At 59.8% G+C, this 24,958-nt stretch overlaps 2 protein-coding genes across 7 annotated transcripts; one reads left to right on the top strand and one right to left on the bottom strand.

Moving 5' to 3' along the window:
* Window position 1: 1 nt before the first annotated feature.
* On the bottom strand, window positions 2-20,554 carry CARMIL3 (capping protein regulator and myosin 1 linker 3). Of its 6 annotated transcripts, none has more exons than XM_072336345.1 (36): window positions 20,184-20,554; window positions 19,060-19,150; window positions 18,538-18,588; window positions 18,032-18,091; window positions 17,229-17,350; window positions 16,817-16,896; window positions 16,522-16,592; window positions 15,870-15,943; window positions 15,490-15,565; window positions 14,950-15,038; window positions 13,684-13,778; window positions 13,124-13,210; window positions 12,380-12,489; window positions 11,956-12,033; window positions 11,805-11,881; window positions 11,158-11,262; window positions 11,009-11,078; window positions 10,830-10,911; window positions 10,651-10,747; window positions 10,303-10,357; window positions 10,035-10,207; window positions 9,894-9,962; window positions 9,278-9,371; window positions 9,105-9,203; window positions 8,391-8,513; window positions 4,311-4,424; window positions 3,745-3,926; window positions 2,664-2,751; window positions 2,252-2,332; window positions 1,859-1,925; window positions 1,700-1,770; window positions 830-894; window positions 628-698; window positions 426-519; window positions 193-297; window positions 2-119 (listed from the first exon to the last, which is right to left on the bottom strand). In XM_072336345.1, exons 1-36 carry the CDS (start codon window positions 20,480-20,482, stop codon window positions 56-58), a joined length of 3,429 nt encoding a protein of 1,142 aa, XP_072192446.1. In that variant the 5' UTR covers window positions 20,483-20,554; the 3' UTR covers window positions 2-55. The 6 variants fall into 6 exon arrangements, with proteins under 6 accessions (XP_072192446.1, XP_072192428.1, XP_072192437.1 ...); XM_072336327.1 differs by adding an exon at window positions 1,210-1,271 and having other exon boundaries at window positions 426-698; XM_072336309.1 differs by adding an exon at window positions 1,210-1,271 and having other exon boundaries at window positions 29-297.
* LOC140252051 (dehydrogenase/reductase SDR family member 4-like) lies at window positions 20,531-24,526 on the top strand. Its single transcript, XM_072336354.1, has 8 exons — window positions 20,531-20,767; window positions 21,232-21,409; window positions 21,950-22,051; window positions 22,223-22,293; window positions 22,398-22,449; window positions 22,727-22,861; window positions 23,256-23,311; window positions 23,409-24,526. Exons 1-8 carry the CDS (start codon window positions 20,655-20,657, stop codon window positions 23,521-23,523), a joined length of 822 nt encoding a protein of 273 aa, XP_072192455.1. The 5' UTR covers window positions 20,531-20,654; the 3' UTR covers window positions 23,524-24,526.
* The last annotated feature ends 432 nt before the right edge of the window (window positions 24,527-24,958 follow it).

The following is a 24,958-nucleotide window of genomic DNA, read 5'->3' on the forward strand; positions in this document are numbered from 1 at the left end:
AGTCAGTGCTGTTAGCGCCATTAGCGCCATTAACGAGTCCGGCCCAGCTTTCCCCTCAGTAAAACTTTATTCCCATCCGTTCGCGGCCGTCCGCGCCGTCCCGGCCGCCTCTCAGGTGCCTGCGGGGAGAAGCGGCCGTGGGAGCGCGGAGATGAGCGGGTTGTTCCCCTCCGAGCAGCGCGGCGGCCTCACCTCCTCCCCCCGGCCCGGGCCCGGCGTCCGCCTTGTCGCAGGAATGGGTTCGCTGCCTCCGCTGCGGCTTCGGGGGCGGCGGCTGGCGGCTCCTGTCCGAGGTCCCTGCCACAGAGCGCTCCGCCATCCCGCCACGCCCCGCGAACGTCGCCCGGACCGCTCCGCCATCGCGGCGCATCCCCCGCCCCCCCCAGACCTCGCCCCGCCATCGCGGCGCCCCGGGCCGCCCTCACCTGTCGGGGCGGTGGGCGGAGCCTCCGGGCTGGCCCCGCCCCCTCCCTCGTCGCCGCAGCTCAGCGGGGGCCGCGCTCCCATCCTGGGCGGGGCCTGGAGTCGCACGAGGGGAGGCGGAGCTTCCGGCACGCAGCCCCGCCCCCAAAGGGGCTCTGATCCCGGAGATGGGCGGAGCCCGGCCGGCCCCGAGCTGCCACTCACCTGAGGGGGCGGGGTCTGCGGGGAAGGAAGCCCCGCCCACTCGAGGCTGGGGCTGCCGGCTGCCGGAGGAGCTGCCGTGGGAAACGTCAATGAAGGGGAGAAAACTAATTGGGGGAGGGTCCTCATGAAGGGGGGCTCTGCAGAACCACCGGCATCGCGGGAGGATCTGAGCACCACGGACGGCTTCTGGCAGGGAACCCACCTGATGCCTCTGAGCCGGGGCTGCAGCCATGCTCCTGGGGGTAGGGGGGCACGGCGGGGGGCAGCCTGGGGGCGACACAGCCCGTGTGACCGCAGGAACCCCCCATCGCCCCCTCAGCCCCCCCGGGATCACAAACTAACCGTCACCTCCACAACACTCTCCTCATTCCCCCCCCCCGAAGGCTCAGTTACCCCATTTTTGCACCCCATAACACTCAGTAGAACCCTGTGATCCTCACCTACCCCCTCACGACCCCCCTGCAGTGTTCCCAGCTGCGTTCTCCCGGACCCCAACAGCTCCCCTTCCCCCCCCGGCCCGCACTGATCCCTCTATCACCATCCTGGTGCCCCCTTGCACCCCAGTCCCTCAGCCCAACTCACCGGCCAAACTCCTCCTGCTGGGGGGAGCCGCCCACCGCCGGCGCCTCGGGAGCCCTGAAGTGCTGGGGGAGGAGCGCCGCGCTTTTAAGGGAGGCCACGCCCATCCCCGGAAGGGGGCGGGGCTTATGCATTGGGGGCGTGGCCAGGGGACATTGAGCTGGTTGGGGGGCATTGAATGGTGGGCGTGGCCAAGAGCAGGTGGGTGGGGCTGTGGGAAGGGGGCGGAGCCACGACTTGGGGGCGGGGCCACGAGGTGCTCAGCTGGGTGGGGCCTGTGGGTGGGGAGGGGGCGGGGTCACGTGGCGGTGGGTGGGGCTTGGTGCCAGCAGAGCGGGCCCACGTGGCTGTGGACACAGCCAGCAGACAGGGGATGTGGCTGTGGGATTGGGGCCCAGCCTATCTATCTCTGTCTATAGGACAGGCTATGGGGCTGTGGGTCGGTGGGTGGAGCAATGGACAGGGCTTGGTCGTGGTGGGCAGCGATACTCACCAGCGGGTGCGGCTTGGGATCCCCCTCAGTGCTCCTGGGGGGCGACGGTGACTCCAGGCCCTCAGACTGGCCTGGGGGCAGTGACATTTGTGGAGACGCATAACAGTGCGTTACCACCATCAGTGAGGTGTGATGCTGCGTGCCAACGCAGCTGCTCACCCATGAAGGCGGACGGCGGGCGGGTGCGGCGGCAGCAGCGCCTGTGTCGCTGCAGCGTCGGTGCATCCTCCAAGGGAAGAACCCAAAAGCCCTTTGGTTTCATCTCAGAATTGCCACGTGAATCCAACCCCCTCTAGTACACCCAAACCCACAGCAGAGCCCCAAAACCCTTTTGCTTCCCCATGCATAAACCTCCCCCAGATCCCCTGCCTTCCTCCCAAAACTCTATGGCACTCAAAACCTGCAGCGCAGTCCCCAGAGCCCATGGACTCCGCCCAGATCTCCCCTGTGATCCACAGGGCACCCCAACACCCCATAGGGATCACCCATCCCCCCGTAGGATGCACGTGACCCCCAGATTTTGGATGTTTCCCAAACGTTTGCCCTCCTTACAACATCAACGCCCAGCTCCTCATCGGTGCTGTTGGACGGCTCCTGCCCGTGGGGACTCCTCGGATCCTGCAGGTGCTGGGCCTGATATTGTAAGGTTTTGCATCAACAGAGTGTTGGAGAATATCAGGGACCTCAACGGTGTTGGAGGAATGAAAAGTTATTGGATGACTGGGAGGATGCTGGAGGACTTTGGGAGGTTGGAGGACACCACAGAATGTTGGAGATCCTTGAAGGGTGTCGGGAGACCCAAAAAGTATTGGAGGATCTCAGGGGGTTGGAAGTCTCCAGAGGATGCTGGGGAACCCAATGGGTGTTGGAGGACCTCAGGGGACTGGAGAACCTTGGAGGGTGTCGGAGAACTTTGGGGGCTCACGTTGACCCGGTGGCTGTTGGAGAATCGGGGGGGACTCACCAGTGCCTGGTGGACACGGCGCAGCTCCCGCAGCAGCTCAGCCACCACCGCCTGCGTCAGGGACGTCACCAGCGCCAGCTGCACCTCCCTGACCACAGGAACACTTGGGGTGGTGGCAGCACCAGCACCCCTTCTAGTGCCCACCAGTGCCCTCCCAGTACATTCCAGTGCACCCTAATCCCCTCCCAGTGTTCCCTGATCCCCTTCGAATCTCCCACACATCCCTCCCATTATGTCCCACTGCCTTCCAGTTCCCCCCAGCACTCCCCCAGTAACCCTCAATGCCCTTCCTGTATATCTCAGTGCCCTTTCAGTATATCTCTGTGCTTCCCTGCGTATCTGAGTATATTCCCCTCCATTCCAGCATCCTGCCAGTATGCCCCACTTGCTTCCAGTACACCCAAGTGGCTTCCTGGTGTTTTACAGTGCCTCCCTATTGTCATGGCAGTCTGAATCTATCCTAGTTCACCCCGATGCTCTCCCAGCACATCCTAATCCATCCCAGTCCATCCCAGTGTCTTCCTGGTATATCTCAGTGCCTTTCCAGTCACCTCTAGTGCTGCCTCAATCCCTCTGCCCTATCCCAGTGCTCTCTCATTATGAACACTCCCAGTCATTTGCAACGCATCCCAATGTTCCCCACGGCCCTTCCGGTGCCTTTCCATTATACCTCGCTCCCATCTATCCCAGTGCACCCAGTCCGTCCCAGTGTACCCAGTCCGTCCCAGTGCACCCAGTCCGTCCCAGTGCGCCCAGTCCATCCCAGTACACCCAGTCCGTCCCAGTGCACCCAGTCCGTCCCAGTGCGCCCAGTCCGTCCCAGTGCGCCCAGTCCGTCCCAGTGCACCCAGTCCGTCCCAGTGCGCCCAGTCTGTCCCAGTGTGCCCAGTCTGTCCCAGTGTGCCCAGTCCGTCCCAGTTTGCCCAGTCCGTCCCAGTGCGCCCAGTCCGTCCCAGTGCACCCAGTCCATCCCAGTGCACCCAGTCCGTCCCAGTGCGCCCAGTCCATCCCAGTGCACCCAGTCCATCCCAGTGCACCCAGTCCGTCCCAGTGCACCCAGTCCATCCCAGTGCCTCCTTACCCCAGCTGCTCCCGGATCTCCTCCCCTGCCCGCTCCAGCAGAGCCCCCGGGGCCAGACCGGGGGGCAGCGGGGGGCGTGGCCGAGGCGCCCCCCCCAGCCACGCCCCCCCTGGCCACACCCCAGCCGCCGTCGCCCGGGGGCAGAGCTCGGCGGCCCGACCCAGCAGCGCCTCCAGCAGCACCTGGGGAGGGAGGGGGACTTCCGGTTGGAGGGGGGGACTCCCGGTGGGGGGACGCCACCTTGGATGGCTCTTCCCTTCCCTTCCCTTCCCTTCCCTTCCCTTCCCTTCCCTTCCCTTCCCTTCCCTTCCCTTCCCTTCCCTTCCTCGTTGGGGTTTTGGCTGCGTTCGGAGCCCGCAGCACTCCCAGTTCCCTCCCAGCACCTCCCAGTCCCTTCTGTTCTCTCCCCGTCCCTCCCAGCACACTCCCCATCTCTCTGGTTCCATCCCAGCTCCCTCCTTGTCCCTCCCAGTTCCTTCCATGCCCCTCATTCCCTCCCGCTCCCTCCCTGTTCCCCATCAGACCCCTCCCCTTCCCCCCACTCGCTCCCATTGCCCCGCTCTCACCTCCAGCTCCTTGTCCACCGCCTTGGCCACGTCCCCAGCCACTCCCTGCAGGAGGAGCTGCAGCGGCCCCGCTCCAGCCCCGGCCGGACCCAGCGCTGCCAGGCTGGGGAACAGCTGGGGGTCACAGGGTCAGGAGGGTGATCACGTGACCATGAAGTCATAGGAGGTCACGGGGTCGTGGAGGGGCACAGAGGTCACAGAGGTCACGGGAGTTCAAGAGGAATGTGGCAGTCATGAGGTCATGGGGTCGTGTGAGGTCATGGGGTCTTGTGAGGTCATGAGGTCACATGAGGTCATGGGGTCGTGTGAGGTCATGAGGTCACATGAGGTCATGGGGTCGTGTGAGGTCATGAGGTCACATGAGGTCACATGAGGTCATAGGGTCGTGTGAGGTCATGAGGTCACATGAGGTCATGGGGTCGTGTGAGGTCATGAGGTCACGTGAGGTCATGAGGTCACATGAGGTCATGGGGTCGTGTGAGGTCATGGGGTCGTGTGAGGTCATGGAGTCATGTGAGGTCATGAGGTCGTGTGAGGTCATGAGGTCACGTGAGGTCATGGGGTCGTGTGAGGTCATGGGGTCACGTGAAGTCATGGGGTCGTGTGAGGTCATGGGGCCATGAGATCTTGGGGTTGTGGGCAGTAACCATAAAACGGCTGAGCTGGAGGAAGCCTTGAAGCTGATCCATCCCCTGCCCTGCCCTGGGCTGTGCCCCCCAGCTCAGCCTGCTCCGGGCCCCATCTACAGCCACGGGGCACTGGCAGGGATGGGGCACCCGCTGCTGCCCGGAGCCATTCGAAGTCAGCCCGGTTCCTGCTCAGACTCAGCCCAGGTACCGTAAGGCCGCCCCGAGCTCTCCCCGCCGCCGTCCGTTCTCCGGGCTGCGCAGTTCTCCTCGGCCTTTCCCCACCCACAGCCCCAGCCATCCCCGCGCCCTCCCCCAGCCCAACTCCCGCAGCCCCACAGCTCAGTGCTGCGGGGAAGGGATCCCGAGGGCTGAGCAGAGGGGGGTGGTCCCCGCCCCATTCCATCCCATACGCCCATTCTGACCCTATATCCTTATTCCCACCCCACACCCCTATTCCATTCCATACTCCCATTCTGACCCTATATCCCCATTCCGACCCTATACTCCCATTCTGACCCTATATCCCCATTGCCACTCCATGCCCCCATTCCTCCCCATACCCCCATTGACCCCCATAGCCCTATTGCCCCCCTATGACCCCATTCTGACCCTATATCCCCATTGCCACTCCATGCCCCCATTCCTCCCCATACCCCCATTGACCCCCATAGCCCTATTGCCCCCCTATGACCCCATTCTGACCCTATATCCCCATTGCCACTCCATGCCCCCATTCCTCCCCATACCCCCATTGACCCCCATAGCCTTAAGTAAGGCTTTTGATACGGTCCCCCATGACATCCTTATAACAAAGCTGAGGAAGTATGGGATAGATGAGTGGACGGTGAAGTGGATCGAGAATTGGCTGACTGGCAGAGTGCAGAGGGTTGTCGTTGGCGGTGCGGTGTCTGGCTGGAGGCCTGTGACTAGTGGTGTCCCCCAGGGGTCTGTGCTGGGTCCAGTCTTGTTCAACATCTTCATCAACGACCTTGATGAGGGGATAGTGGCCACCCTCAGCAAGTTTGCTGATGACACGAAGCTGGGAGGATTGGCTGACACGCCTGAAGGCTGTGCGGCCATTCAGAGAGACCTGGACAGGCTGGAGAGCTGGGCAGTAAGAAACCGGATGAGGTTTAACATAAGCAAGTGTAGAGTCTTGCATCTTGGTAGAAATAATTGCATACACCAGTACAGGTTGGGGGAAGACCTGCTGGAGAGGAGCTCTGCTGAGAGGGACCTGGGCGTCCTGGTGGACGACAGGTTGGCCATGAGCCAGCAGTGTGCCCTTGTAGCCAAAAAGGCCAATGGCATTCTGGGGTGCATTAAAAAGAGCGTAGCCAGCAGGTCAAGGGAGGTGATCCTCCCCCTCTACTCTGCCCTGGTGAGGCCTCATCTGGAATACTGTGTCCAGTTCTGGGCTCCCCAGTACAAAAAAGACAGGGATCTCTTGGAAAGAGTCCAGCGGAGGGCCACAAAGATGGTGAAGGGCCTGGACCATCTCCCCTACGAGGAGAGACTTAGGGAACTGTGTCTGTTTAGCCTTGAGAAAAGAAGGCTGAGAGGGGACTTGATCCAGGTTTATAAATACCTGAGGTGTGGGAGCTATAGTGGCGAGGCTGGTCTCTTTTCAGTAGTGCGTGGGGACAGGACTAGGGGCAACGGGCTGAAACTCCAGCATAGGAAGTTCCGCACGAATGTGCGCAAGAACTTCTTTACGGTGAGGGTGACGGAGCACTGGAACAGGCTGCCCAGGGAGGTGGTGGAGTCTCCTTCTCTGGAGATATTCAAGACCCGCCTGGACGCCTACCTGTGCGACGTGGTGTAGGGAGCCTGCTTTGGCAGGGGGGTTGGACTCGATGATCTCTAGAGGTCCCTTCCAACCCCTATAATTCTGTGATTCTGTGATTCTGTGATTCTGTGATAGCCCTATTGCCCCCCTATGACCCCATTCTGACCCTATATCCCTATTGCCCCCCTATATCCCCCTTCTGACCCTATATCCCCATTGCCACCCCAAAAACCCATTCTGACCCTATATCCCCATTGCCACCCCATAAACCCATTCTGACCCTATATCCCCATTGCCCCCCTATGACCCCATTCTGACCCTATATCCCCATTGCCACCCCATACCCATATTCCATCCCATACCCTCATTCCAACCCTATATCCCCCTTCTGACGCTATATCCCTATTCCAACCCTATATCCCCATTCTGACCCTATATCCCCATTGCCACCCCATAAACCCATTCTGACCCTATATCCCCATTGCCCCCCATAAACCCATTCTGACCCTATATCCCCATTGCCACCCCATAAACCCATTCTGATGGGATCTGGATCCAGCAGGGATTGTACACGTTCAGTCTCATCAGGTGCCCTCAAACTTGCTCTTCCCTGGTGACATCCATGCACTCCTCCCAGGGCACCCATCCCTGCTCCCACTGCCTGTGCTTCCCTCTTACTCCTCGAATGGGAGGTTCAAGTCATGTCAGGGTCAGATGGGGGGGGAGGACAGAAGGGTCGTGTGAGGTCATGCAAGGGGTCAAGAGAGTCATAGTGGTCATGGGACAACGTGGGAGGCCACAGGAGTGATGGGGGGTCATGAGGTTATAGGGTCGTGGGAAGTCAAATAAGTCACGGGGTATCATAGAGTTCATGGGGGATCACAGGGGTCACTGGGTCACAGCGGGGTTCATAGGAGATCATCAGGATCATGGGGGGGGCAGGGGGGTCACAAGGTCATGGTGGAATTTTGGGGGGCAGTCAGCGCCCCGGGGCTGATTTTGTGATGCTGGAGGAGATCTGGGGTCTCGTTTCTGGGGGAAGGACACTGTTTCTGGGGGGGTCTTGGGGTGTGAGAGGGCTTCTGCTTTTTGAGGGGGAGTTCTGTTTTTATTGGGGGGGGAATATGTTTCAGCTTTGGGAGGAGATGCTTCATTTTGGGAGGCATGCTTTGATTTCTATAAGGACCATGTTTGTGAGGGGCTCTCTTTATTTGGGTGGGAAGCTTCAGTTTTGGGGTCAGATGTTTCTATTTTGAAGGTGATGCTGTTTTGGGGGGATGTTTCTGGGGTTCCTTGAGGGGGAATGGGGGGAATGCTTCAATTCTGGGGAGGAGCTTCAACAGGGGAGTCAGATACTCCCATTCCGATGGGTACGATGGGGTTTTCTGCAGGGCTCCTGGGTGCTCTGGGGGCTCGAATTTGCGGGGGAGAGTCTTCCATTTGGTGGTCATATGCTAAAAGTTGGGATGGGGGGGGGGTCCTGTGGATATTCCTGGGGTTCTTTGAGGGTTCTATTTTTTGGGGGGGAGAAGATGCCCCAATGTGGGGGTCGGATGCTACACTGCTGGGTGCGCTGCTGGGGTTTGGGAGTGTTTTGGGGCTATCTTGGGGCATGCAAGCTCCAGTTGGTCTCTGTTGGGTACATGCTGTTGGGGTGCTCACCGCACGGGCGTTCCTGGCTTCCCGCAGCAGCTCCTGGGCCTCTGCAAGGTCCCGCTGGGCCCCTGGGTGCCCCCGCAGCCCCCGCGCCGCCGCCTGCACCCGTCCGCTCAGCCGGCAGAGCATCTGCAGCACATCTCCTTGGCAACAGCCCTGGCAACCACCCTGGCAACTGGCAACCATCCCGGCATCCCCTCAACAACTGCCCCCGTCATCTCAGCAACCTCCCCAGCAACTGCCCCAGCACCTCATCAGCCACCTCCCATCACCCTGGCAACCATCCTAGCAACCATCCTAGCAACCACCCTAGCAACCAACCATCCTAGCAACCATCCTAGCAACCATCCCACTGCCCCAGCAACCATCCCAGCGTTCTGCTGGAACACTTCCCATCGCCCCAGTAACCATCCCAGCAAACACCCTCTGACATCTCTTGTCAACCACTCCAGGAACAACAGCAGATTCTGCTCTTATTGCCTCAGCAACTGCCCTGGAAACCACCAAGGCAGTCCCTCAGTAACACTCATAATCACCCCAAAAGCTGCCCTAGCAATGACCCCAGTAACCTCCCAAGCATCCTTCTGGCCACTATCCCGTATCCCTCTCGCTTCCCACATCTGCCCTATGGCTGACACAAATGGGCCCCACATCTGTCCTCCCCTGCCCCACAAGCATCCCCAAGACCCCAGGTTCCCTGTGCCCATGGGGAAAGATTACTTGCTCGGCCGTGCTGGTGACAATGCCCCGCTGCAGCCGGAGCACCTGCTCTGGTGGCACCTTGGGACCGCGGCCATTGCGTAGGAGGCACCACTGGATCTTCAGGAAGGAAATTGGGATGCCTGAGACTCCCAAACACAAATGTTAGAGAATCCCCAGCTGCCTCCACTCACCTGCTGCCAACCGGTGTCTGTCCGCTCTGGGGCACTTCGGTAGGCAGCTGTGAGATCACAGAGGGGAAGGGCCATGAAGGTCAATGTGTGGTTGCTGTTGAGAGGACATGGATCTGCTTGGGATTGCATTGACCAGTGCACAGTGGGTTGATTGGTCAGCAGCTGGTTGATCACCGTAGAGCCAGTTGACCAGACTGGATCCCACTGACTGGTTTGAAATGAGCTGACTGTTCTAAAGATGACTGACCAGCCTAGAGATGGTTGCCCAGTCTAGAAGCAGTTGAGTGGTTGTGATCCAATTGACAAGTTTGGGTTGGGTTGTCTGGTCTAGACATTGTTGACCAGTCTAGAACCAGTTCACTAGTTGGGAACCCACTGACTTGGCTGGGATGGATTGCCCAGTCCAAAGATTAGTTTAGAACCAGTTGGTAACTCATCAACCCATACAGAACAGCCAGTTGCACAGTCTAGAATTGACAAGTAGGTCCAAAAACTGGTTGGCCTGTTTGGAGACCCAGGTATCATGTCCAGATCTGGTTGGTTGTTTGAACCTGGTGTTCACACGCTCCAGACAGGGTGTCCACCTGCAGTACAATATGCTCGTGGTCCCACTTACCTCTCCATGGCCCTGGCGATGTCCTGGAAGCCCACAGCTGTCGTGTTGTTCCTGTCCCAGCTGAGGCTCCTGCCATGGGACCACAGGTGACATCGGGGTGGAGAGACCACCCCTGAACCCCCTGTGAAACCACCCACCCACCGCAGGGTGCTGTTGATCTGCAGGGCCTTGGCCAGCATCTTGGCGCCCATGTCCTCCATGAGGTTACCGCTGAGGTCCACTTTGGCCAAGCAGGCATTGCTGCCCAGTGCATTCACCAGGATACAGGTCCTGGCCTTCAGCCTCGATTCAGCCACCGACAGCGACTGCAGGGACTTATGGGAAGGGCAGAGAGGACATGAGATGGGGTCCAGGGGATACACAGGAGTGGATGCCCACCTGCCATCCCACTGTCTCCTGGGGAACTCACGCAGTCGTCCTCCTGGATGACCTGGACCAGCTTGTGGAGGATCTCCTCCAGAGTTCTGAAGGAAGAAGAAACAGCGGTGGGACATGGACACAACCTGGCCCATGGGGTCTTAGAAGCTGTCAGTGATCGCTCTGGGGTCTTGGTGAGCCTCCATGGGCACAGCATGGGCACAGCATGGCCCATCAGGTCTTGGTGGGCTTCCATGACATGACATTGGCCATTAGGACCTAAGTGTACCTCCTTGGACTCAGCCCAACCATGGTTCTGTTTACTTTCTCCAGGGCCGGTGGGAAGGAGGGCCCTCATAAGGCCCTATGGGACCAGGGGGAGCCCACCAGGGGCACTCACCGTGCCTTGACACTGAAGTTCTTGCCCAACCAGAGATGCTTCAGGGCCTTGTTCCTCCCCAGGGCTGGTACGAGCGTCAGCAAATCGGCATCAAAGCCTGAGAGAAACGTGGGGAGAAACTGGAGATAGCGGCAGGGTTCCAGGCCAGCTCCCAGGATGGGGTTTCTCCCTCTTCTCACCATTATCTGAGAGGTCCAGGCTGCCCACAGCACTGATGCCCCCCAGCAGCTCCTCCAACACACGAGCCCCCGGTGAGCGGAGCTGTGAGGCAGCACCAAGAATGGGACAGACAGAAAATGACGTGAGAGGTGGAGTGCCCACAAGGACCCTCCCTCCTTGGCCGTGTCCCCCATCCCACCTCACAGCCACTCAGGTCCAGGTGGAGGTCGCTCAGGCGGGTGTTGGCGGCCAATCCCTGCAGGAGAGACCTGGGGAGGGCAGGTCGCGGTGCGCCCACCACCCCATCTCCCCAGAAGGCAGCGGACCAGCCCAGGGGATGATGCTCACCTGAGAGCTTCAGGGGGCAGCCGCACGCCGGCCAGGCTGATGTGGGACAGGGCAAAGGTGCTGCAGAAGAACTGCTGCAGGCTGGGTGGGACCTCGCGGGTCTTCCTGAGGGGAGGCGGAAGCAGAGCTCCATCAGCCCGACCCATCTGGGGCCAATCAGGCACTCCCCAGACCAACCAGTTGGGTCAAAACCCAATGAAACCCTTGGACATCCAACAGAATTTTGACCACCCAACACACTACCCGACCACCCAATGGGGTTCCTGACCACCCAATGAGGTTCCTGACCACAGAACAGGATGTTCAACCACCCAGTGGTGTTCCAGATCACCCAAGAGATTGGCCAGTTGGGTGCTCCAATGCCCAGAGGGCTCCTTCCACTATTCACCAGGGTGCTCAACCACCCAGTGGCATTTATTGATTGGCCAATAGTGCACTCCAGTGCTCAGAGGGGTTCTCTACCACCCATCAGGATGCTCTACCACACAGTGGGATGGCCATCCACCCAATGATATTCCAGACAACCTCTCTGCCTTCGTGACTGGCCGGTAGGGTACTCCAACTCTCAATGGGCTCCCAGCCACCTCCCCAGGCCCCACCTGCCCCCTGCCCCACAGCCACCATCGACATGTGGGGCAGGAGCTGACCGGTGGCAGAAGCTGTTCCCGGCCACGTTGAGGTAGCTGAGCCGTGAGCAACAGCCGTGCAGCAGCGCCCCGAAGAGCTGGGAGGCACAAGGGGGGCATCAGCCCCACGACTGCCCCATGGCAGCCCCATGGCGACCCCACAGCCCCTCACCACATCAAGGGCGCAGTCAGTGGAAGCCAGGTCAAGGTGCAGGAGGGCGTTGGGTTGAGCCAGGAAGGCAAAGAGGTCCTGGAGGTGTGGAGTAGAGCCTGACCCCACGGCTGCTCCATAGTATACCACCCAGTCCCATAGTACCACCCACCCCATCCAGCACCATCCAGCCCATCCAGCCCTATTGCATCCCACTGTACCCTGCCCCACACCCCCTCTCCAACCCCACAGCAACTTCTCCAGCCCCACAACCCCTTCTCCAGCCCATAGCATCCCCTCCAACGCCATACAGCCTACCCAACTCCATAGCACCACTCCAGCCCCATAATATATATCCAAACCCCAGTACCCCTCATTGACCTCCACTGCCCCACCGCCTCATAGTGCCCCATCCCTGCCCCATAGCACCCCATTCCCATCCTACAGCGCCGTGGGGGCTGCCCAGCAGCCCAGGATTGTGGCCCAGGTCCAGCAGTTGTAGGGCACTGCGGAAAGCAGGGTTTGCGCCCAGCGCCCGGCCCAGCGCTGCCAATCCTGTAGGGCAAGTGTGGGGTGCAGTTCCCATGGAGGAGACCCATAGGAACCCATGGAGGCACAGAGAACCACAGCACACATAAGCATTCCACTATTTCCATGCACAGCCCAATAACTCCAGGGGACTCCCCAGAACCCAACAGGAACACCAGTACATTCACTGGCACCTCACAACCCCCATATATACCTCCCCAAAGTATGTTGGTACCAAAAAAATAGTTTTCACACCAATAATCTGTCCACATTTAGAGTGCTCCATGCTGCAGCAAAAGCAGCCCACTAACACAATCTTCCCCTCCCACCAACCCAACAGAGCTTGCCATAACCTCAGTGGACACCCCAACACCTCCATGTGCACTCCAGTATCCCCATGGGGCTCCACATTACTCAGTAGGTCTCCTTAACCCCATGGGCACCCCAAAACCTTATGGGGCATACCGTAACCTAGAAGACACTCCAATTTTCTTGTGGGCACCCAATAGCCCGATAGGTCCCCATCACACTGCAGGGCACCCCAAAACCCTATAGAACACCAAATGCCCCTTAATATCCTTTCCCCTCCCTCATATTCCCTCCAGTACCGCATACCCATCACACCCTGCCCCACAACACCACACAGTGCCCCCAGACCCACCTCGTGCCCCCAGGCTGCAGTGGGGCAAGCGCAGCCGTCGCAGTCCCCCTGGCAGCCCCAGGAAGCGCTGACTCAGTGCTGCCAAGCCTGGGAAATGACTCCGAAATTGAGGGAGTGCAAAATAAGGGCAGACCCCAAAAGTTTGGGGAACACCAAATAAGTCTGGTGGGGGTGGAGGGAATCAGGGAGTCAGGGGGCTTGGGGGCAACTGGGGGGATTTGTGGGGGGCAGTGGATGTTTCAGAGTAGGAGAGAGTATGAGATTCTAGGGGGATTTCTGGATTACAGTAATGGGATCTGGGGGACAATTGGGGGTGCAAAGGGGCATTTTGGGTGGGATTTGGAGGAAGAATTGCTGGGGTGCAAGAAAAGGATTTGAGGTCTAATGGGAGAATTGGCGCGTTCTAGAGAGATTTGTGAGTTCCTATAAGTGGGTTTGGGGTGCCATGCGGGGCTCTGAGGCGCAGTAGGAATTCTGGGGAGCAGTGGAGATAAGGGTTAGGGTTAGGGTTAGGGTTAGGGTTAGGGTTAGGGGTAGGGGTAGGGGTAGGGTTATATCACCTTTGTCCCCCAGGGGTCCACGGGGCAGCTCCAGGCATCGCAGCGGTGGGTCTGGGTGCGCCGCCAGCGCCGCTGCCAAGCGGGAGGCAAAGTCCCTTGGGAGGGAATGCCAAATTTGGGCACCTCAAACTGAACCACCCCAAGCCCCCAAATCTCACCATAAATCCCCCCAAACCCACCAGGATCTCACTCAAAACACAAAATGCAGACTGAATTCCCCCAAGGGCTTCCCCAAGTGCTCCTCACGCACCCCAACCCAAAAGATATCCAAACGCCTTAAATCCGATCCCGCATAATCTCAACTCCCCCCAACTAAAGGGGACATCTCCAACTTCGTACCCCTCTGAAGCATCCCAGCACCCCACAGGATTCCCCTGAACCCCGTCAAGATTTTCCCCGAACCTCTCAAATTCCACTTAGATCTTGTCCCTCCATACTCAGGGTGCACCCACAACCATGTCCCTTTAAACCTATATAGCATCCCCCAATAGCCCCTCCAAATCCCCAAATCCACCCCAAAAGCCACAAATCTTTCCCCTCCCACGTTTCGGGTGTGCCAACAAATTTGTGGCCCCTAAAATTCCCCCAAAACCTTCAAAAATGCCCCCAAACCTCTCAAATTGCTACCTAAACCCACCCCCTATCCCTCACCCCCTCCTGCCTTAGGACATACTTCCCAGTTTGATTTGAAGTATTCTGAAGTCCTCTAAAATCATCTAAAATCCTAAAATATCCTCAACCCCCCAACTCCCCCCTCAGAATCCCCCAGATCTCCACAAATCCCCACCACCATCACCCCAAACCTCCCAAATGCTCCAGACACCCAAACCCGTAACAGTCCTTCCAACTGAACCAAAATATCCACATCTCCCTCCCAACTGTACCAACATCACCCTGGAAATACCCCGACGCCGTTAACATTTCCCCCCTAAAAAGACAAAATTCCTCCAAATCCTCCCCACACCCCCAAAACCAAACCAAACAAAATGGCCCCAAATCTCCCCAACCCCCCAATATCGACCACGATCCCCCCAACGCCCACAACAGTGTCCCAAAAATCCACTCCTCCAAAACTCCCAAACCTCCAAAAATCCCCCATATTCCCCCAAATCCTTCCAGGATGGTCCCCCTAAATCCTGCCAAGACATCTAAAATCCTGCCCCAAACTCCTCCAGAACCATTCTAACATCTCCATCCCCCAGGATCCCCCCAGATCCCACTCAGGGTGCACAGCCCCAGCCCCAAAGGGATCGACCCCAAACGTACGCGTTTAACCCCACGTTGTCCAGGATCAGTTCCTCCAGCGCGGGTGAGCGACGCACAGCATGCAGCACCTGTGCCTGCACCTCACTGCTCTGCACCACAACGTGGGAGACACAAACATTGGAGGCAGAACCCCAAAATGGGGAGCACCTCGAGAACGGGGCAGGGGTGGGGACCCAAAACCAGGAGTATGGAGGGTTAAGGGAGTGAGGGACTCCTAAAGCAGTGCAGAAGGATACGGGGAGTCCCCAAACTGCGGGGGCCCTGAAACTTGTGGGACCTCAAGACAGGATGGAGGAGGCTGTGGAAACCCCGACATTGATTCTGAGATGGAAGTGAGGTGTTGGGGGACCCTGAAGATGGAGGGAGTTCAAAAATGTGGCAAGAAGGTAAACAGATCACCCCAAAGCGTGTGCAAAGGGACAGTGGGTTCCCACAAATTTGAGTACTGGGGGAATATGACTGGGAGGCTCCCACAGTGGGGGTTTGGGAGGGGATCCCAAAGTGGAGGCTGTGGGGAGGTGCTGGGTTTGGGGTACACACCAGGCGTAGGTCACGGCAGCACAGCCCCCGGAACCAGCGGTTGTAGCCCAGTGCTGCCACTGCGAGCGCCAGCTCCCTGCAGCAGTGCCACAGTAAGCACACACAATTCCCCAGTGCCTCTCAGTAACCCTGAGCCACCTCCCAGCGCTCCCAGTAAGCGTCAGTGTACTTCCAGTAGCTCCCCATTGCCCTTCCAGTGCCCCCATGTGCTCCAGACCCCCTCCCAGTACTCCTATTCTCCCTCCCAGTGCCTCCCACTGTTCCCAAACCCCTTCCAGTGACCTCCTTTCCCCTTCCAGTGCCTCCCAATAGCCCCGAGCCTCTTCCCAGTGCTCCCAGTAACACCCAGTCCCTCCCAGTACTCCCAGTGCCACCATCACCGGCTCTCCAAGTGGCTGAAGTCCCGCAGATCGAAGCATCGCCGCTCCCCCGCATGGTACAGCGTGTCCACATCCTGGGGGGACCCCAAAACCCCCATAGACCCCAAAGACACCCCCAGAGAAATCCATAGACCCCATAGACCCACCACTGGCCCACAGGACCCCATAAACCCACTATAGCCTCCCAGGGACCCCCTAAGGGTCCCTGGAAGGATCCCAAGGACTCCCCAGTAGCCCCCGTAGAGTCCCAAGACCCCTGTCGGCGCTGTCCTTGGTTCTAAACCCACAAACTACCATAGACCCGCCCCCCTAAAGCCCCATTCTCCCTTTGCATCCCAAACACCTCTGAATCTCCCACATTTATCCCCATAGATCCCTCAGGACAACAGAGATCACTTAGACCCCCAATGACCACCAAGACCCCCCAAAGATTTCCCCATAGACCCCTCAAGGCCCCTTAGGAACGCCATAGAAACCCCCCCAGAAAGCTTCTCATAAACCCCGTCCACCCAGGCAAAGCACCCCACCACACCCTCTGAAATACTGCCCTCATTTGTTCCCTCGAAGGCCTCTAGGGCCCCCATAAACCTCCTAAAGCCCCCCAGAGAACCCCTTAAAGCCCCCCCCAACGCCCTCAATTCCTGCCACGCACCCACTGCACCTCCTCCCGGCAGCTCAGCCCGTTGTAGTCACACAGCGCCGCGTAAGTGTCCGAGAAGCCCCCTGTGGGGGTCGGGGGGGAGAAGGCGTGGCCGATTTTGTCCACGCCCCCTCCCCAGACCACGCCCCCGGCGACAAGCCCCGCCTCCTGGCCCCGCCCCTTCCCTCTTACAGTACAGCCTCCGAGGCCACGCCCACCCCAGGCCACGCCCACCCCAGATAATCCCTCCCATGACGAGGCCACGCCCCTCCCGTAGCCACGCCCCCTTCGAGGCCACGCCCCTCACCGCAGACGCTGGGGCCGCTGGAGGCGGAGCTCTCGGACGTGGGGGAGGTGTCGAGGGGCGGGGCCGGGGGGAGGGTCCAGCTGCGAGTGGGGACAAGCGTGAGACCCCCCGCCCCGCAGCCCCCGATGTGACCCAGTGCGTCCATTCCCACCTCAGCTCATTGCTGTACACCCGGCACTCCCCGCGACCAGCCACCCCAGCGCCCTCCCTGCACACCCCAATCCCCCCCGACCCCTGCCAGTCCATCCCAGTATAACCCAGTGCCATCTCATCCTCCCGCAGGCTGCTCCCAGTATATCCCAGCTCCTTTCCCTCCCCGTCCTGCCGTCTCCTAATGCCTCCCGCTCCCCTCCCTGCCCCCCCCCCCCCCACCTACCCCAACCCTCTCCCAGCATATCCCAGTATGGCTCACACGGGGGGGGCGCAGGGCAGGGCCCGCCCCAGGGCAGCTCCCAGCTCCCGGGCCAGGCAGGCGGCAGCAGCAGGGGTGGCAAGGGCCAGAGCCAGGGGACCCCGCTCCGTGTCCAGGCGCACCTAGGAACTGGGGGTACTGGAAGGCACTGGGAGGCATTGGGGGGGGGGGCTGGTAGAGGCCTGGGGGTAACTGGGGCTCTCTAATGGAGATGGATGGGACTGGAGAGGGACTTGTACATACTGGAAGGCACTGGGAAGTACTGGGAGGGTGCTGGGAGGGGGTAGGAGGGCTCTAGAAGAGACTGGAGGAGTACAGGGAAGTTCTGGAATGTAGTGGAAAGATACTGGGGTGTCTTGGAAGAAAAGATAACACCGGGAGACTGGGAGGATGGAGGTAGAACAGGATGTGTCCTAAGAGGGACCGGGAGGCACTGGGACGTACTGGGAGGTCACTGAGAGGTGCTGGGGGGGCACTGGGAAGGTAGTGGAATCTGACTGGTTCATACTGGTCCATAATGGGAGTCAATGGGATATACTGTAAGGACCTGAGAGGCACTGGGAGTCACTGGATGGAAACTGAGCAGGCAGTGGGGGACCACTGGTCCAAACTGGTCCATATTGGTCCATACTGGGAAGCATTATAAGTTAAAGGAATGACTGAAGGGGACCATTAGGGGGGTACTGGCAGTCACTGGAAGGGCACTGGGGCACACTGGGAAGCATGATGCACTCTGGGCAAGTCGTTGAGGGTCCCCAGTCCACATTGGCCCATACTGGTCTGCACTGGGAGCTGGTGGGTACCTGGGTGGGGCTGGTGGCGCTGATGCAGCGAATCTCCAGCACACTCAGGGAACCTTCAGCCTGGCAACAAATAGGAATCTTTGTGCACATGGATATGCAGATGGGCATGCAAATCCTCATGGAAATCTTTGTGCAAACAGGTACGAACGGGCTCAGCAGTATGAAGAACTTTGTGCAAGAGGATGGACTCCATGTGCATGTATTTGTGCAAATCCTTGTGCAAATTATCGTGCAAATTTGCTTCATGTGAATGTTTGTGCAAAAGTCAGACTTGTGCAAACAGTTCCTCCTGTGAACCCTTGTGCAAATGCTCACACAAATGCTTGTGCTAGGGAACAGGCTCATGCAAATCCTCACGTGGTTTCTCATGCAATGGATTGTGCTGGGGGATGGACTCATTCAGATCCCTCTGAATGTCCCTATTCAAATGATTGTGCAAATCCCAGTGCCAATCCTTGTGAAAATCAAACACATTCACTTATGCAGATTCACATGCAAGGGCTCACCTTGGCCGGCGTCGTGGGGCCAAAGAGGTGCAGACGCCAGGCAGTGAGGGCCTGGGGGACAGAGGCAGGCACCCAGTGCTCGCAGTGCCTCCAGTAAGAGCTCAGACCCTTCCCAGTGCCCCCTGGTTCTCCCAGTGATCTCCCTGAGCCCCCCATTTGGATCCTTTCCCTTTTCAGTGCCATCAGGCTCCCTCCCAGAGCCCATTTCCCCTTCAAGTGTCCCTGTTCTTCTTCCCAGTACCTCCCAGTGCCCCCATGTGCATTTCAGTGTCCCTGTTTTCAGTCCCAGTATCTCCCAGTAGCCCCTGACCCCCTCCCAGTGCTCCCAGTAACTCTTAGGTCTTGAAAAGCGAATGTCACAGACCCCCTTTCAGTGTCTCCATTTCTACTCCCAGTAACCCTGAGCCTGCTCTCAGTATTGCCAGTGCTTCCAGTAACCCCTAGGTCCCTCTCAGTGCCCTCAGTCCCCCCTCCCAGTGCCCCGACCCCCCTCCCATTCCTCTCATCCCTCCCAGCTCCCACCAGGATCCTCTCCTCCAGCCGACGGGGTTTGGTCTCCAGGCGGGCACGCAGCAGCAGGTGGATGCGGGGCCGCCCCAGGGCCCGGCGGATGCTTTCTGAATGGGGTTGGGGGTTACGAGGGGAAGGATTCACCCCGGTAACCTCCCCCCAAATACCCCCCAGTGCTATCCCCCTCCCCGCTCCCATGGCCGTTCGGCGCAGGTTTCAGCACCACGGACAGCGCCCGACCTCGTGCCGTAGGCGGTGCTTTGGGGGCACGGGGGGAAAAGGGGGGGGGGCTGGGGAGCTCTAGGGGGGTTATGGGGGAACCTGGGGGGTTATGGGGTCTGGGGGGTTATGGCGGGACGTGGGGAAGCATAGAAGGGATCTGAGGGGGTTTATGGGGCTAGGGAGCTTATGGGGGTGATATTGTACATTAGGGGCCAACGGAAGGGTTGCGGGTGCCTTATGGGATTATGGGGGGATGTTACAGGGTAATTGGGGCCAGGTTATGGGATGGCCGTGGAGGGGATCTGCGGGGAATGTGGGGAGTGCGAGGAGTGTTGAGGTGATGGGGAAGGTCAGTGGAAGAGATCTGGGGATTATGGGGGTCCAGAGAGTGATAGGAGGGTTATGGATGGAATATGGTGGCTCCATAGAAAGAAAATGGATCGCTATGGGGTGATGGACTAATTGGCACTGAGGAGATCTGGGGAGATAGGAGGCGATTGGATGGGGGATGTGGAAGGATATGGGGTGAGATATGGGGGCCTCCGAGCCCACAGGAGAGCATGGGGGACCCCATGGAGGGAGATATGGGGGGAAATTAGGAGAAATTGAGAAAATTGGGGGAAAATGAGGGGATTCGGGTCGGATTTGAGCGGAAATAGAGGGAAATTGAGCACGGATCTGGGGGGAAATAGAAGCATTTAGTCGGGATTTGAGAGTCAATGGGGAGATGTGAGGTGAACCGAGGGGAACTGGGTGGGATTTGGAGGAAAATGGGGGGATTGAATGGAAAATTGAGGGGATTCCGCGGGAAATTGGAGGATTTTGAGAGGGCTGGCGGCGAAATGGGGGGACGCGGGTGGGATTTGGGGTGAAGTGGAGGGATCTGGGGTGATGGCGGCGCCGGGCGCCGGTACCTTGCAGCTCCCGGGACACGTCCCCCGCCGGCGGGGCCATGCCGCGGCCGAGAGGACCCGAGCCGAGCCGATCGAGGCCGGAAGTTCCCGAGCGGAGCCGGAAACGTCCGAAGGATCCCGAGTGCAGCCCGGCTGTTCCCGGTGCGCTCCGGCGATCCCCAGTAACCCTCGGCGCCCCTCCCCAAACCCCCCCCGTGCCCCTCCCCAAATCCCCCCAGTGCCGCCCGTTCCCCCGGTGCCCGCTGTCCCAACACCTCCTTGTACGACCTCAGCCCCCCTATTCCCCTGCTGGCCCCCATAGCTCCCAGTACCTCCCAGTTCCCCCCAGTCCCCCCGATCCCCCTCCCTCTTCCCTGCCGCCCCTCCCCCCTGCCGCCCCCCCCGTCGGCCCTCCCGACCCCCCCAGCGCTCCCGGTCCCTCCTTCCGGCCCCTCCCCCCGTGGGGCAAAGGCCGCGGGGCGGTGCGGGGCGATGTGGGGCGCTGTGGGGCGCGCGGGGCTGCGGGCTTTGTCCGGGGGGGCTGCCCCGAATCCCGGGAGGAGCCTGGAAGGGAAGGTGGCTCTGGTGACCGCCGCCACCGACGGGTGAGTGACCCACCGCGCGCCGTGACCCCCCGGCTCTTCCGCTCCCCGCCCCCCCCGTGGCTCCCATCTCCCCTTTGCCTGACCGGTGACCCGTAGCCTCTATGTCCCCTTTGGCCCCCACGTGCCCCCATAACGCCCTGTGTACCCATAGGAACTCCATAGCCTCTTCATCGTCCCACAGCGTCCCCGTGTCCCCTCAGCCCCAAACGTCCCCTTTATCGCACCAAAGACCCCCTACAAGTCGCCCTATAAACCTCCCCATAGTCTCCGTCAACTCACAATCCCCGAGTCCTCCCGCCCCCCCACCCCCCCAAAACCCTTTTGACCCTGTAGACATTTCCAGTGACCCCCCATCATCCCAACCATCCCCATGTTTCCATAGACCCGCCGTGTCCCCACGACCCTCCCGTGCCCCCCCAGGGCCCCCTTTCCCCACGGTGCCCCCGTCCCCTCCCTGTGCGCAGGATCGGGCTGGCGGTGGCGCAGAGTTTGGGGGCGGCGGGCGCCCGGGTGCTGCTGAGCTCCCGGCGGCAGCACAACGTGGACGCGGCCGTGCAGAAGCTGCGGGCTCAGGGCCTGGAGGTCAGCGGGGTGGTGTGCCACGTGGGGCAGCCCCAGGACCGGCAGCGCCTGGTGCAGACGGTGAGGGGACGTGGGGGGTGTGGGGGGATGTGGGGCAGCGGAGCTGGGGGGAGCTACAGGGAGATACGGTGCAACGGGGAGAAGGAGGATTGTGGAGGGCACTGGGTCTATGGGAGCCTGTGGGGTTATGCAGGGTCGGTGGGGCTATGGAGATAATGGGGTTATTGGGGGCAGTGGGTGACTGTGGGGCTGTGGGGTGCACTGGGGCTATGGGGTCCTGTGGAGTCATAGAGCTCTGTGGTCAGGGAGGTCTCATGGGGTTATAGAGCACCGCGGAAGTTCCACTGTTCTATGGGGAACTGCTGGGGTACCATCACATTGTGGGGTATTGGGGGGATCTTATCGTTCATGGGGCTGTATGGCGGGGGCTGTGGGTCTGTGAGCAGCCCCATGGAGTTGGAATCCCACTGTTATGTGGGGGGTCCCATTGGTCTGTGGAGGCTCCACTGAACCTTGAGGCACTGTGAGTATCCCGTGGGGTTCTGAGGGCATCCCATTGGTCTGTGGGGTCCATCACTTTTGGGGTGGATCCTCCCACAGGCATTGGACACCTATGGTGCCATTGACATCCTCGTCTCCAACGCCGCCGTCAACCCGGTCATGGGCAGCACACTGGAGGTCGAGGAGGCGGCCTGGGAGAAGGTGACCCCCAACCCCCCCCACGCCCTGCCCCACTGACCAGTGTCCACACTGACTGGACTGCCCCACTGACACAATCCACTGACCACAACCCACTGACCACAACCCACTGACACAACCCACTGACACAACCCACTGACCACAACCCCACTCTGGTGGCTCTGCCCTCTCCAGATCTTCCAGGTGAACGTGACGGCAGCAGCCATGCTGGTGAAGCTGGTGGTGCCCCACATGGAGAAGAGAGGGTGAGAAGGGGGTGGGCTGTGTTGGGGAGGAGGGGCTTAATGGAGAGAGGGGTTTCTTGGGGGCGGGTCCATCTGACAGCGGTCCACCCCTTTCCTTCCTGCAGTGGAGGAGCCGTGGTGCTGGTGACATCGGTGGCTGGGTTTATGCCCTTCCCGGTGAGTGGGGAGCGATGGGGGTGGGAGAGGACTGCTGGGATGGGGAGGGGGGAGGGAGATGGTGAGGGTGGGTCTGGTGGGGAGATGGTTGTGGTGGCCGGACAGTGGGGTGGAGGAATGGGGGGTGGTGGATGGAAGAAGGGTGAGGTGGAGGAATGGCTGCTGGGACGTGCAGTGTGCAGCCGCTAATGGGATGGATGGACGTATGGTGGGGACAGACATGGTGGGACGGGTGGAGGGACAGACGGACGCAGCACAACCAGCCCTTGCTTTGCAGGCTCTGGGTCCGTACAGCGTCAGCAAAACAGCCCTGCTGGGGCTGGTGAAGGTGTTGGCCCCGGAGCTGCGCGCCCGCGGAGTGCGCATCAACGCCGTCGCCCCCGGCCTCATCCAGACCCGCTTCAGTGCCGCTGTGAGGGCAGGGGGGGATGTGGGGGGTGGAGTCGGGTGGTGGTGGGGAATGCAGAAGGGCAGAGCTGTGCCTGAGGGGTCATAGCATGGTAGAATCACAAGGGTGGAAAAGACCTGCAGGGTCATCTTACCCAGCTGTCCTCCCAGGGGTCTGAGTGGGGCAGGGCATGAAGCAGTGTCTTGTATGTGGGGTGGGGGTTGGGCAGGGCATGAAGCAGTGTCTTGTATGTGGGGTGAGGATGGGGGTGGGGCCTCGTTTGGGTGTGGTTGTGGGGTGGGTGGAGCCTCTGGGAGGCGGGTGACCTGGTAACCAATGGGAAGATGGGTTGGGTGGGAGGAGCCGGAGGGGGGAGGGGTCTGTGATGGGAGGGGGCTGTGACATCCCTCTCTTGCAGCTGTGGGAGAACGAGGCCACCAAGGAACAGCTGATGTCCTCCATGGGGATCGACAGGTGGGGAACGGCCCCGAGGGCCTCAGCCTGGGGAAGAGGGGCTGTGGGTGGTGGCGGTGACAAGGGGTGACCCCGCAGTGTCCTTCCCTGTCCCCAGGCTGGGAACGCCGTCGGATGTGGCCGAGGTGGTGTCGTTCCTCTGCTCCCCTGCTGCTTCCTACGTGGTGGGAGAGACCATGGTGGTGGCCGGGGGGACCCCATCCCGCCTGTAGCAGACCCCGGAGAGTGTGGGGATGGCATCACCGCGTGGCACCTGGGGGTGGTCTGTGAGAGACACCGTGTCTGTAGGGGAGCTCTGGGGACACTGATGGGACACTGAGGTTTAGTCTTGGAGGATGAGGGGACCTATAGGGGACATCAGGTCCACAAGAGGCACTTGGGGCCATTTGAGGGGAGCTGGGACCTGCAGAAAACTTCTGGGTGTGCCATGGAGGTTTTTGTAGGCCCCAGTGTCTCCTTGGATGTCCCCATTGTGTTTCTAGGGGGATCAGCAGGGAATACCAAGGCTTACGGAAGCGTATGGGGACATCTGGGGTGCTCTGTAAGGAATACTGAGGGCTGTAGGGGGTGTTTATGGCATTTGTGGGGGATATTGTGGTCTACAGAGAAGTTTAAGGGGGCTTGTAGGAGACGCTGAAGTCAATATGGGGCGTTTGGGGCAATCTGTGGTGACATGGAGGCCCATGGGAACACCCTCAGGGACACTGGGATCCATAGGGGACACTCTAGGAGCTATCAGGTAGATTTGGGGTCACTTCAGCATTTTTGGGGCACTTTGGATCCCCCAATAAATCCACTGACACTGCCCTGGTCACAGCTCAGAGGTGTCTGTTTGGGGCCATCGTGGAGTGCCATCACAGCGCTCAACACGGGGGCGGCCACCTTGAAGGGACAGGCATTATCTTGAGCTGGCATCTTCTTGGACCCTTTGGGCCTCCTGTGATACCCCCATTTCCTCATGCTCCCTGTTAGCACTAACAAGCAGCACAATGGCAGTTAATGGGGTCCATTTATTGCCAGGGACAATTAATAATCATAGAGTCACAGACTCGTGGAGGTTGGAAAAGATGCCTGAGATCATTTAGTCCAACTCCAACCCTTCCCACCATGCCCCACTATGTCCCACATCTCACAGCTTGGTGTGGCCTCTGCAAACATGGTGAAAGCCGGCTTACAGTGGCATGAACACAAGCCCCACATTACAGCTGCTGGGTTTTGCTTTTGTGTGCATCGCTCTGTTTTGGAATCATTGAGACACATCAGCAAAGAAATGAAGAGACTTTATGGGAATACAGCCCCAGTTTACCTTTGAGTTTATTGAGTTCCCTCTGGATGGCACCCCTCCGTTCTGCTCTATCAGCCGCACCGCTCAGCTCGGTGTCATAGCAAACTGCTGTGGGTGCACTCAGTCCCCATCTGTGTCGGTGATAAAGATGTTCAGAGCACCGGCCCCAGGATGGACGTTCATTCCTGCCCTCCACACGGAGCCGCAGACCACAACCCTCTGCTGCAGCCTTCCGTCCAATTCCTCGTCCACCAATCAGTGCATCCTTCAAACCCACATACCTGTAATTTAGCAATAAGGACGTGGTGGGGGACCAGGTCAGAGGCCTTGCAGATGTCCAGGTGGATGACATCAGTTGGTTC

Source organism: Excalfactoria chinensis, chromosome 1, assembly GCF_039878825.1.
Source record: "Excalfactoria chinensis isolate bCotChi1 chromosome 1, bCotChi1.hap2, whole genome shotgun sequence".
Taxonomy (NCBI): domain Eukaryota; kingdom Metazoa; phylum Chordata; class Aves; order Galliformes; family Phasianidae; genus Excalfactoria; species Excalfactoria chinensis.

Excerpts from the sequence above, each read along its gene's own strand:
- CARMIL3 (XM_072336300.1), bottom strand. The coding sequence starts at position 20,482 with ATGGGGGCCAGCAGGGGAATAGGGGGGCTGAGGTCGTACAAGGAGGTG. Across the intron at positions 18,589-19,059 it reads GGCTGGAGGAGAGGATCCTG|GCCCTCACTGCCTGGCGTCT; the intron begins GTGGGAGCTGGG and ends TCTGTCCCCCAG. Across the intron at positions 17,351-18,031 it reads GCGCCACCAGCCCCACCCAG|GTGCGCCTGGACACGGAGCG; the intron begins GTACCCACCAGC and ends CCCAGTTCCTAG.
- LOC140252051 (XM_072336354.1), top strand. The coding sequence starts at position 20,655 with ATGTGGGGCGCTGTGGGGCGCGCGGGGCTGCGGGCTTTGTCCGGGGGG. Across the intron at positions 22,052-22,222 it reads AGGAGGCGGCCTGGGAGAAG|ATCTTCCAGGTGAACGTGAC; the intron begins GTGACCCCCAAC and ends TGCCCTCTCCAG. Across the intron at positions 22,862-23,255 it reads AGACCCGCTTCAGTGCCGCT|CTGTGGGAGAACGAGGCCAC; the intron begins GTGAGGGCAGGG and ends CCTCTCTTGCAG.